We start from the raw sequence: 13,409 nt of genomic DNA, 5'->3' as shown, positions 1-13,409 counted from the left end.
GTGTTGAGCACTTACCCTCTTCCTGTAAGACTTGTGGATAAGACACCAATCATAACAACCAATGCTAAGAGCATAGGTGTTGCTCAGCTCATCGGTAAGGAGATTTAACAAAACGCCCTACGAAAAATTCTGCAGATCTCATTTCAGACTGAAATACCAACATTTGATCTTTCTGAAGCATCCTGAAAAGATCCAGAAGCTGCACACTACTGAAAAAATTGTTTTATACATATACATACATACATACATATATATATATAAAATGACTAGCTTACAATAGGTAAAAGGCTAATGAAATTAACAGATAATTCCTTTCTTGAAGGAATGCTATATATCAATAAGGAAGAAAACGTAAAGGACTTTGGCTTAAATTTGTGCAACGAGCATGTACGAGGAGTCGCACTAATCAAAGAACACAAAACCCATTCTGCTGAACTACATCTGATGAACTAGATAGTGAAAAAGTTGTGGAAGATATCCTTACTTAAGCCTAAACAAACACTGGTATGAGAACCACCTTTCCCATCATACTTTGGATTAACTGTAGAGTGTTAATTGCTGAAACAACAACTGCCTTGGAAACCAAGCCAGATCAAGCATACGTACTAGTGAACAATACTTATGGACATGAGATACTGAACCGCCACTGGTAAAGGTGAAGAGCAATACCTGCTTCCACATGGAAACAAGAGAAAAAACGTATCTTGATTTTGCCTAACGTAAAACTGTAAGTAGTCAAACTTTTGCTATAAGCATTATATTAAAGATAGCAACAGCAAGGTTTTACATTTTTCACTGTTTGAAGCTAGGCAGTTTAGAGGGAATCACCAAAAGCATACCTGCTGGATGGTGGCTAGAAAGGGGGACCTAGGGAGAGAGGAGGACTTGGTAACCTTTTAAAATGTAGTTTACAGTTACATACATGCATAGAATAATAGTCAATCTTTTCATTATCAGAATAGCAGTAATAGGAAAAGAGGGGAATTTGCATCCTCAACACAATTTACTCACACAGTGTAAGACAGTCACCTTTAATACAGTAAATATATACCTTGTGCAACTGCTACATCATATATTTCACTTTCATAAAAAGATTCATGAATAGAACTGGTTTAAAACTATACTTTTGCTGTTACTGCCAACAGAAAAGTACAATGAGGCACCATATAAATTTCAATTATTAAGATGGATAAAAAAGAAATTCACAACAGGCAACAAAAACCAACTTGTTTTCTACAAACTAGAACTAGGCTTAACAGAGGAAATATAGGGGGAATACCTACTAGCTAGCTGACAACTACTCAGTTATCAATGAGCTGAATAAGTCAGCTAAAATGAGGAAAAGTAGACTTGATCTTGCATGAACTATCATTTATCTAAGTATTCTGAGTTTTATAGCGCCGTATTTCGCATGCTCCAGGACATTCCTGGTTCAATCCTTTCTGCCAAAAAAATAAAGCTCTTTTGGTTGTCTATTTCAAAGATTCAAAAACCAAGTACAACATTCCATTAAGCTGACAAATCTCAGTATATACTATCGATACCCAAAGCACTCCCTCCAAATAACAAGTCTATTTAATACTTTTATTTTGGCATTAACAAAAAAAAAAAAAAAAGAACACATTTCAGCATGTGCCATACATTACATACTGCTGAGTCAGACAACATTTAAAGTACTAGGTTCAATCCTGCCAAGCCACTGGCCTTGGCCAAGAGCCAAGCCCAAACAATGAGGTAAGACAAAGGGACAACTGACCTTTACCATTTCTAGCAAAGGATCACTTCCACCCCCCCTTCCTTCTAGTAAAATGTCTGCCTCCAAAAAAGAATCCCAGCTAAACAGGCATAAAGAAAAGGTAACTTTTCCTAGAAGAAAGGCTTTAAAGGCTTTTCAGTACAACTGATCAGAAAAAACTTCCCCCCTCCCTTTTTTTTTTTTTTTAAATATTCTCTCTCTCTTGTCCTTTCTTAAACTTCCTTAATGATCCTTATCCCCCTCAAGCTTAAATACTAGGAATGATTTCAAATGTAATACTAGAAGCTGTAACACTGCCAACGGGGCCCAGTTTTTGTAAATTCTGGCTGTAGGCTAAGCAATTAAAAAAAAAAAAAATCTGTGTTGCTGTGTTGTTTCTTATTATCTTTCATTCCACCACCATAAGCCACATCTCCAGGAAGTCAGAGGAATAAAAAACTTGAGCAATGGATTTAATGTATATACCACTCAAGAGTTTTATAAAGTGTATATTGCTAAAATTATTTCCTTGAAGTTTAACAAATTTCACTGGCATCCGTGGAATAAATCACAAATAATATCAGATTAGGGATAGATACCATCAAAACCTCAAATTCTTCAGTGAAACATTTACCAAATACTTTCAGTTTGTTTTATTCCTCCTCCAGATACTGCCCCATTTCTTCTACTAAAAAAAAAAAAAAAAAAAGTCTAATGCAGATTTTTCTGTTGTCCTACTTTTTTTCTCTTATTCTTTTTCTTAATTTGGTTCATTCGGATTGATCAACAGTTTACTTATCCAGATCAGAGATCTCACCAAAGTAACTCCAGAATAAAGCTGTCCTAAATTTTTGAAAGTTTTCCTGCAACTCGAGCAGATTTTGAATATTACCTTTTAAAATACTGAGCTGCACAGCTCTAAGGTTTTTCTGCACGTTAGCACAAGCATTAACTAGCTGCATTAACTCTGGAATACTTTCTACTGTTCATAGGCAAACTGGGTATTTTTCTCAGCCCTGATTATCGCTGATCTCATTAAAGACAGCACGCTGCATTTCCATCAGATATAAAAACACTCAAAGATTACATGTCATCAATTCAAGACTGTGTCTGTACAGAGATACTATATTTTTTCATGAAATCAGTAAGATTAAATACTATCTCAACACTAGAACAGAACTGTGGCTTTTCTTCACATATGTTTAATGTATAATTAACACATTATGAGCAGTAAAATAAGATGACCAAAACCAGGAAATATTTCCTACAGGAAATGCAATTTTAGTAATTCTCAAGATCCCAGCCTTCACCTCACAGAATCAGTATCCTTACAGACGGATGATCACGGGAGCCTGGCCAGTTAGCTGTTCTTTTGTTTCTGAAACAAACAGAGGGAATGCTAGTTTTGTTAGGTCTTCTGTAAGACAAATCCACAACACATCAAGTTAAACTAACTGAGTTTAGACCAAATGTTTCTGACAAGGTTTAGGAAGAAGGAAGATTCCTGTTTTAAACACCAGGAGCCCAGGATTCATCAGCCTCTCCAAGATAGTTAAGAAAGAAGATAGAGTTGCCTCTATTTTACACAAAACATCCAAAGCAAAAACAAACAACATTGGCTTTAGAATCGCAATTGTGGTTTTAGTATTTAAAAAAAAATGGTTGGTAAGCAAAAACAGCTTCTATGAACGTTTTTTTAAGCAAAACTACGCTAGGAGTTCCCCCCAAAATTCTTTCCGCATTTTTTGAAGTAAGAAAGGAACCCATTATCTCAAATAAGGCAAAATAAAGCATTAATATGTAAGACAATCTTGTAGAAAGCAAGAACGTCAGCACTTACTGAACAGAATTACTAACACTGTTCAGTGGTTGAGGCAGACTTTTGCCTACAATGCTTCAGATGCTCCTTCTACAGCAGCACCTCTGCTGTGGCTTTCTGCTAACTCTTCACAACATGCCTGCATATCAATATCTCGTCAGTCCCAATAAAACCATTCTGAGCACACTGTTCAATGTTGTTTGCAAAAACTACGATAACATCTAGCACTGCTGTCCTTTTTACTTCAGGATCAGATGTATTTGGTGCGCATTAGCAGCTTTAGCAGGTTCTTATCACACCATCATCAACAAACCTAGTACGTAAAAAATGGTATTTGTGAAATTCACCAAAAGCCTGACAAACATTTTATTGGAAACCATTCAGATAGGAATGTATTTGGTTCCAACAGAATAATTCTGTAAAATGAAAAAACAAACCACAAAATTCACAGAAATATTATCCAAATAGACGTTTCCATTATCTATATGGAATCTGCTTAAACACTGAAATTTATCTCCCAAGTTCAGAAACAGATTTTCTTGCTTTGATAAAGATTTTTCAAGCGACTGCCATTAAAAGTATATTGAGACCAAAAAAAGCTGACAACACCACAAACCCCGCAAAAAGCCAAACACACTCTAAAAACATCATGAACTGGTTATGCAAAAGTTTAGCACAAAGGACTCCTACTTTGTCAAAATAAATAATAAGATAAGGCACATTCAATATTCATATAGCGAAATGGAATTTCATTGCAATTCTTCATTTTCCTTTCTGGATTCTTTATATTACAGATTGCTATAAACCCTTCACCAAAGAAAACTGCATCTTTATTACAAAAAATCAAGAACTACTACAGAAATCTAGGAATGAAACCGATTTGCAAGTTTTCTTCCCGAAGCTAACGAGTAGTCCTTGTACAGCTCATTTCAAACGTGGGAAAACCTAGCTAATAACGTGTAACGACAGCAATCAGACTGACAGCTAACAATTGGGAACTGACTGTCACTTGGGCAATAAAAACTTGGGCAATAAAAACAAAGTTAAGACAGGTATTTCAATAGAATTTTACACTGGTTTTACACATACTGATTTTTAGAGACATTTTCTCACTACTGCTCCACAGAAACAAATCAAAAACTCTTGCTCAATTGAGACCAAACACAGCGCTTGTGCAAGGACACGTTAAATAACAGCTAAGAAAAATACACAAATAGGCATCCGGACCGAAATCAGAATCTGTCCTCTGACTGCGAGACAAGACATATGCGTGTACCCATTGAGAAAACTGCCACTATTCTCTTTACTGGAGAGGAAAAGTATTTTACTTAACCATTGAAAATATACGTGAACAAATTTTAGAAAATGCTACTAGACGGTAACTTAATATTAATTGATACTATTAATAATATAATAATTACCTCTGCCTAACGTACCTTCCTCTCAGAAAACCACCTATAAAAAAGCCCTCCTCCAGCTCTATTCAAGGTACAGTTAAACCTTACTGCAAAAATTCTCTTTAAGCGTAGTTCTTAAACAAACTGTTGAGTATTTCCTACTTGGAATCTTGCTGTCCATGTAGGGTAAATGCAATTCCAAGCAAAGCTAAAATTCTAGTTCAGCTTAAATGTAACTCCAGAAATTCACCCAGCAACCAAGTTATTTTTGTGCTTAACATTCAAGTAACACTAGAAAAAAAAAAATCCACCATGATAGATCCTCTAATTCTTGAGAATAAAGTAGCTTTTGTATATGCTTAAACACTTTTCTCTATACTGCCTCGTGTACACATCCTTCTACCATAGAGTCAGTTTTTCCTTTTAGGTCATATCTTACAATTTTTGTTTTTAAAAGGATGCCAGCTCCCCTCCTCTTTTCTTTCCAGTACCTATAATTGAACACCTGGTTAAATTTACTATTGTACTATATAGTAACTACACATCAATGATGTCCGAGTAGACAGTCACACATAACAAATGACCCGCTTTTGGGGGGGGGGGGGGGGGAAGCCAGCATGCATGCTGAATATACTTGCAGTATTTTAATAAAAGCAACAAAAACTAATTACCTTGAATAGCCATTAGAGAAAGCAGGTCTGCCAGAAAGGTTGAGCGTTCCCAAAGGAGCTAGAGTCTCATCTCCTGATCCCTGGCACCTATTCCAATTTTCTGAACCGGCAGGAAGAGATGGAATGATATTAAAAATTGGTTTCTGATCCTGCTGCTGAGAGAGCGATGCAGTATTTAGATCATAGTGATACATCTGTCCCCCAGAGGTACTGACACCATGGATAGATATGGCAGAGACTTTAGTACCCAGTAGATTAGACCCAGAGAAATTTGCCTGACAATAAATTGGGCCCATGTTTTCTTGCTTTATGCCAGGAGTACACAGTTCAATGAAGTCTTCCTTTTCCGTCTTCACTTGAGGCATTGGCATTTTGGGACTGGGTAAAAGGTCACCACGGTCATTAATTTTAGGTTTAGTGTCAGGTAAAATAGGAGGCTTGCAGTCTTCACCCAGATTTCCCTCCAGGAGGAACGCTTCATCTGCGGATATGGGGGACAGCAAACCGCCATCATCCAGCAGTGGGTCAAGCCTCCATGGGCTCCCATTTGGCTCTTTGCCAGGTGAAACTGGTGGCAATTCTAAGTCCTGGAGAATATCCAGGGTGCTTTGGTCTTCGGAGAATAATTTCAAGTTGCCACCATTAGAGCCAACTTGGCTTTGGACTGAAGTTCCTGACTCTAAAGGTACACTGCGGCTAGCCATGACCGAAAAATCCTGCTCAAGTGGCACCTCGGAAGATATTGCTCCCTTTGCGTCCTCTGCCAAGCTAGAGGACTTGTTCAAGCTTGCAATACTTTCTTCCAGGAGCCTGAAGTCCGTTTCTCCAGAAGAGATGCCAGTTTGGCCCTGCTGCGAAAATCCAAGGTCATTTCCCATCACTTTTGCATCTGTTTCACCCATGTACAGTCCCATTGACAGCGATACTGCCTTGGAAAGATCTGGCTGAGGCACATTGTTTACTAATCCTTTTGAAAAGTCAGCCAAAGCAGATTGCTGATTGGAATCTGACTGAGAAGACACAGGGAGAGGAGACGTAGGTCCAGGGGCTTGTACAGTAGCTCCACCCCTGAAGGGTGGATGAAAGTCCATCACAATCCCTCCTTTGGTACTGATGAGCGCATTTTTCCTTGCTTCGTCTTGATCTGAGGAGTTAAGCAATTCTTTGGAATCCATTACTTTAACATCAGCTATAAAAAGATCAGAAGCATTTAAAGTTAGCGCAGGAAGGATATTTTCATAACAGCACAAAAAGAGTCTAAATCATTAATCCGGTGAACCTGGTTTAGCTACTTTGAGAAAGAAGGCACAGCAAACAAAGTTATGAACTGACGTACGCTATGTCCCTCTCAAAGCTAGGCATTTTTTTCTTTTTTAATTCCCACCGGTAACAAAAAAATGTTTTTTAAAATCTTTGCTAAACCTGGATTAAGCAGCAAGTCAGTTTGCATACTACATCTCAGAATCAGACTATAACACAAGACATCTGTCTCAATACACTCTCCCAGCTCCATCCTGTATCTTAGCAAGTAAGAAATTGTTATAGTAACCAATTTACAAATTTGAAAAGGGTAATTTTATGTTGTCTTTAAATAAATCTTGAGCAGGGAAAGGGGGAAGAAAAACTGACATTTTACAAGCCGGTTTGCTCTCTCTCTCTGGGAGGTTCAGATGCATCGCTCAGGATAGAGAGCTGCAAAATTTCCCAAGCTAACTCTCAAATTTAGTATCTACCAACCAGACAAAAATCTAAATGTTGTGCTACTGTCCGTTCCACCACAGAACACAGCAAATAACAAAATTTGCTATCTTTGCGTAAGTTAAGCTTACAATGCAACTCGTGAATCTTGAAATAAGCTCAATACGATTCTTAAAAAAAGTGTTTTATAAATAAAACTAACTAAAGTAGAACTTTTATTAGCTTCAAGCCCTTTAAAAAGCTGATGCTTATTCTCCGAAAACTTTAATACTGAAAATAAATACTGTAAGTTTCATCTGTTTGTATTTACTATAATTATTTTCAGCACAGAGTACGAGTCTTTGGAGAACAACTGTAAGTCCTTACGCAGACTTTACATACCGTTTGGTTACGGCCTAAAACACTAACTGTAAACAGCTAACGCGAGCAGCTGGCACGACGTCCAAACCCGTAAAAGCGGCAGCGTTAAAAATCAAACCTAACAGAGGCACCTAGCAAAATCAAACCTAACAGAGGCACCTAGCAAAATCAAACCTAACAGAGGCACCTAGCCAGCAGGATGACAGGAGAGCGTCCCAAGCGAGTTCGCGCTGGTCTTGTTCACGCCTGCCCTGGCGGGGCGGCCGGGCGCTGGGAGCACCCGCTGCGACCAGCACCTCTGGCCTGGGTAAAACTTCCCCGGTGGAAGGACTCGAAGACCTTTCTTAATACTGAAGGATTATTTCACATAACCTTTAAGCAGGGCTAAACGGAGACTCTCTTGCCCCGGTTTCCGAGATGGCCGGGGAAGAAGGGGGGGGGGGGGATCTCCTAAACGGCCGCCGCTGCCCCGACAGCCGCCCCCAGCCCAAACCACAACACCGGCCGCGAAGTGGAAACGCGGCAGCCGGCGACGTCCCCGCTTCCCAGCGCCCCTCGGCCGTCCCAGGCGGCCGCGACAACACAGACTGCAGAGAACGACACCCGGTTCGGGTTTTTTTGGGGTTTTTTTTGCGTGAAAGGGAAGAAAAACCAAGTTGCTCGGTCTGACAACGGCCCCTCGGCCGCGGCAGCGGGCTGCCGGAGCCCACGGAGCGGGGGAGAAGGGGAGGGGGTTAAAAATAAAAAAAAAAAAGAGCTGCAACTACTTAAAAATCGCTGGATTACAACAAATTCTCCTCGGTAAAGTAGAGTTTTCAGAGAAATGTGTCGAGACCTGTTGAGCTGTCTCCCTGGCACACCCACTTCTGCAAAATAGGACCGGCCCATCGCTGCGAGGCTCCGCTCCAGCCTCGCGGCTCCCCCTCCTCTTTCTTCGCCCCCTTTTTCCTCACTTCTCCCCCCGCCAAAAAAAAAAAAAAAAACAAGCAAACAAACAACCCACCCAGGCCCCCCCCCCCAAAAAAAAAAAACCCCAAGCAAACATCCACGCTGACTTCTCCGGAGAAACTACCGAGCGGCGGCGAGCGGCAGGCTGCCAAAGCGGCGAGGAAGAGCCGAGCGCGGAGGAGGCGGGGAGGGGGCGCCGCCGCCTCCCGCCGCCGCGTGGAAACCTACCTCCAGCCGCGGCGGGGCTCGGCTGGCGGCTGGCGGGCGGCAGCGCCGCGGCTCCCCCGTCCCGTCCCGTCCCGTCCCGTCCCGTGGCGGCAGCGGATCGAGCGGGCCCGCGCGGCCCCCCCGCCCCGCTCCCCGCGCTCGGGGCATTCCTGAGGGGGCGCCGCCGCCGCGCCCGCCCCGCGGCCCCTTACCTCGTCCGGGGGGGGGCGCTGGGGCTCCTTCAGCCGCCGACGGCCATCGCGCCCCCGCGGCGGGCGGAATAAACAAGTTGGCGGGCGGCAGGAAGGGTGGAAAGGGGCAGGCGAGCGGCGGGGAGGAAGTCGGCGGCGTTGGAGTTGGGGAGGCAGCGATCGCCCGCTTCCTCCCCCCTTCTTTTTTTTTTTTTTTTTTGTCCTCCTCCTTCTTCTTCTTTCTCCTCCTCCGTCCCCCCCCCCCCTCCGGCCCGAGCCCCTGCCCTGATCCCCGCCCCTCCCCCTGCTTTAATTAGCGCTAATTGCCCCCGCAGACTTTGCCCCCTGCTGCCGCCTCCCCACCCCTTCTCTCAGGCAGGCAGCGACGCGCGCGGCGCTCGGCGATACTCTGCCCCAGCCACAAAATGGAGGACAGCGGCGGCGGCCTCCTCCCCCCCCCTCCTCCCTCCCTCCCTCCCTCCCTCCCGCCTCCCCGACGTGGAGAGGGAGTGGAGACAGTCGACACATAACAGGGGCGGCAGCAGCGCTCCGCTCCGCGCCGGGCCGCGCCGCGCCGCACCGCCTAGCCCGGCCCGGCCCGGCCCAGCCCGCCGGCGCTCGCCGCCCCTCGCGCGGCACCGCGGGGCAGCGGCCGCCGACGCCGGGCCCAAGCGAGGGGGAACGGTGCAACCTGTTGGCTGCGGCGGGCAACTGCAGGCTGCGCCCGGGGCCAGGGAGGGACGGAGGGGGCCGCCCGCCGCCGCTCCTCCTTCCCCGCAGGCTGCTCGGCCGCCGCCGCGCCGCTGAAGGGGGGCGGCGGAGGGAGCCGGCGGCGCGGGGTGGCGGTCGGGCCCGGGCTGCCGGCGCGGCACCGGGCGGGCGGGAGCCCGGCGTGATCCGGCCGAGGAAGCCACCAAGCCGCCCCGCTTCTTTCCCCCTTCGCTTCCTCAACTTCCTACCGCGGCGGGAGCGGGGCGGCGGCGAAGCGGCCGCCCGCCGCCACCGCCCCCGTCCCCCTGCGCCGCCGTGCCGGGGGCGTCGGGCCGCGGGGGCGATGGCGCGGCAGGTGCCTCCCCCCCCCCCTCCCGGGGCCGCCTCAGGAGCGGCGCGGCGGGAAGGCGGCGCCTCAGGTAACCGCCCGGCCGCGGGGCGCGAAAAGGCGCCGCTGGAAAGGCACCTTCGAGGGGCAGAGCCGAGAGGGCTCGGCGCGGGCAGGGGCGGGGGGAAGCGTCGGTCCCTCGCCCCCGCGGCGGGCGGGAGCGCCCCACGGCGAGGTCAGCGGACTGAGACTTCTACAGAGGAAGGGGTGGGGGGAGAGAGGGGAGCGAGGGGGGTGTTAAACGGGTCTAAAGTTGGGTTTAGGCTGCAAAAGCATCAGGAGGATAAACTCTGGTTACGCCTCTCTCTTTTCTGTCCCCCTTCGTAGGAGAAAAGCGTGAGGGTGGGTCGCTTCCACAGCGGAGATGCTAGAAAGAAGCCGAGGCCGCGCTGAGGTGCGACGTGGGCTTCGCCCGGCCGCCTGCGGCCCCCGCTCCCGCTGCGGCCCGCGCTCCCGACCCCTCTCTGGAGGAGAAGAGGCCAAGCGTGGCGGCGGGCAGAGGAGAGCCGGGCTTCCCAGCGGCCTGCCCCTGGGGCCGAGCGGAGGCCGGTAACGCCACCCGCCTCGTCCCCTTACCGAGGCCTGCTGAAAACCGGCGACGGGAAAGTCGAAAGTATCAGAGAAGCAAGGCAGTAAAAGTAGAAAATTCGCCTGCCTTGGAGAAGCGGAGAGGAAGCGGGCTGCCCTTTGGGCGCAGAGCGAGGGATCCTCTCATTTTGGGCTTTCCCTGGCACTGACAGAAATTTAGGTGATGGGAGGGGGGAAGAGAAACAGTAATTGCCCGTTTATGAAGCTGTCGATCAATGTGATTTGGGATAATTAAATGCACTCGGAGATAAGGACCAGATAATGCTCGCATTAGAACTGTGTTGGCATGCAGTCTGTGTCAGATACTACTAGAAATAGTTATTAGGGTTTCTGAATTCAAGTTATTGAAATAACTCTACATAACACCAGTTACAGTAATGAAATATGTTTTTGTCTTTCCAGATGTTTGAATGCAGACTTGGGTATTTTTCCATAAGGAAGGACAAGGATAAATAAAAGCACAGTTTTTAAAGCACCCTTAATCTGCCCTTAATGTTTTTTTAAATAATGTTTTCTCCATGTCACATTTGCTTTTGCAAAATACTGATTTCCATTTAAATAGGCAAAATAAACGTATGAAATATTAGCTTAATATTCATTTGTTTTGCACATATTACAGAGAAGGTTCTAAAAAATCTAGATATTCCTCTGCAATCTCTTTTAATCTCACGGATTTTTGAAAGGCATACCGGAAAAAGCATTTTAAAAACTTTTTGTATGCTTTTTGAATGATGCAATGAATTTACTAGTTCATTCAAGCTAATGGGAAACGCTTCTTCCCATACAAGGGAAATAGAATAGCAAAAGTCAGATTATTCACAAGTGCTAAAAAAGTGCTAAACTTTTCGTTAACCAGGTAATGGAATGTTGTACAGGACCTTGGTATTAAATAAAAGCAAAAATGTCTCTCAATGTATGAAACTCCTAACGTTTTTCTGGGACTACACCTAGAAAATTCACTTCAATTTACTGCTCTGTAAATACTCTTGCACCGGGGCCCCTCATACCTAGAAGTAACTCTGCAAAGCTCAAATATAGGGTATATGTGGAAGCACATCAGTCTGCTTAAAAGAGCTATAATACCGCAGTGTGTTCATTCACTCCTAACTTTCTGTAGTTTGAGGAACTTGAATACCAAAGCTGTGTATTTCTAAGACATTTAGAGGAATACATCTGTTGAGAAACACACACACTCAAATGCTTGATTACAGCTGTTTTTTCATGGTGCTGTGTAGGACATTCCTTCTCTAATGAATAATTCCATATCTTGATACCATCTTTTATCTAAACAGATCAGATTTCAGATGGCTGTACAGAATTTATTCACCAGTATCACACAGTGAAAATGTACAACAGCGCAAAACAGCGAGCAAAGAACATCGTACAGATTTTAAATGAAAGGAGTATTGAGGTGAACCAGAATGTTACCAGAATGCAGAAAGGGAATTTGATCAGGGCAGAATGATTTATAATCTTTCTTTTGTGAAGGATGTTTATTACTTGTTGCTAAGCATAGGAGCATTTACTGCAAGGTCATTGTTCGTAAAGCTCACAATTTGTTGGTAAACTCTATGGCACAACAGTGCTGTTTAAATGTGAAGTTAGATTTGTTCATCATCTTCAGGTTGCTACCATACACATGAATTCTGACTTTTAAATTAGTCCCCTTTTAAATATTTGTATTTAACTGAGCAGATGAAATAACTCAGATATTTTCTGCTTCTATTCTATAAAGCTGGGAAAAGACTATTGCTGACTCTCACGTCTTGTAGCTACAAGCGCTATTGACACAGAACGAGTGCAAAGCCTGCAGAGCCGCGCACAGGACTGACAGAGGAGTAACTCTGCGTTGCCTTGCTCCCCTGTCTTTGAATAAATCTTTCTTGCCTCATGTGAGTAATCCTATGTGACTGAATAACCTGAACATACCTTCTCCCTTTGTTTTCCTTCAAACAGAAGTTCCCTACGGTACTCCAGCATTGTCAAAATAAATGTAATTTAAAAACTCAGTGTATTTTGGCTAATATTTCAAATAGCAGCATGATACCCTGCACATAACAACATAAAAATGTATTATATGATGAGCGTCAAACTTTGATTAAACCCTGCTTTGCTAGTTTATTCATATGGGTGAGTTAAGTTAGGCTTTAAAAGACTTAGGATTTTTGTTCCAGTTCATTCAACTGAATGGTTAGAAGTTCATGAATTTGACTGGCTGAAAGTCTATGGCTTGCATTATACTGATGATTATTTTTGTCCCTTCCTTAAAAATCTGTAATTTTTTTTAAACACAGCTATTTACAGTTTTTCTTGGAAATAAGCTACCTGCAAGATACTTTAATTACTAAGTGTGAGCTTTTAATTCTTGAGTTCAACCAGTTTTACTTTATGTTCACATTAAAAATACATAGAATAATGTTGTTATTAGATTTTAGAAGTGAGTGTAGCATTCTGACAAATAGTGTCATCCAAATCCCATGTTAATCCACGTCCCAGCCTTCATATATCAAGGTATCTTGATGCTGGTCAGAAGGCACACCTCATCCATGAGCAGAATGCTCCTGCAGTAGCACGATTGCCCTTACTATTTCCACATGAGCCTCATTAGTTCCCTGGAGGAAAATATAAAGAAAAATTATAGTGTAAATGCAACCTCAGAATATATGGTTCCTCTTACTCTGTGTCAGGCCAGCATA

At 44.2% G+C, this 13,409-nt stretch overlaps 1 protein-coding gene and 1 long non-coding RNA gene across 5 annotated transcripts in view; one reads left to right on the top strand and one right to left on the bottom strand.

Annotated features, from left to right (window-relative positions):
• The window catches only part of NR3C1 (nuclear receptor subfamily 3 group C member 1), a 108,801-nt gene that overhangs the window by 67,279 nt on the left and 28,113 nt on the right, over nt 1-13,409 (bottom strand). For 2 of the 4 annotated variants that reach the window (XM_068959413.1, XM_009678734.2), the window contains one exon: nt 5,623-6,811. In XM_068959413.1, the coding sequence (XP_068815514.1) occupies nt 5,623-6,797 (1,175 nt within the window). In that variant the 5' untranslated portion in view covers nt 6,798-6,811. Of the gene's footprint in view, nt 1-5,622; nt 6,812-8,856; nt 8,955-9,047; nt 9,487-13,409 lie in introns of those variants that run through there. The other 2 variants (XM_068959412.1, XM_068959415.1) reach the window with 2 other exon arrangements.
• LOC138069090 (uncharacterized) lies at nt 9,864-11,305 on the top strand. The gene is made up of 2 exons (XR_011143885.1): nt 9,864-10,156; nt 10,453-11,305. It is a non-coding gene; the product is annotated as an uncharacterized lncRNA (long non-coding RNA).

Source organism: Struthio camelus, chromosome 13 (assembly GCF_040807025.1).
Source record: "Struthio camelus isolate bStrCam1 chromosome 13, bStrCam1.hap1, whole genome shotgun sequence".
Taxonomy (NCBI): domain Eukaryota; kingdom Metazoa; phylum Chordata; class Aves; order Struthioniformes; family Struthionidae; genus Struthio; species Struthio camelus.
This window is presented reverse-complemented; position numbering and strand designations above follow the sequence as displayed.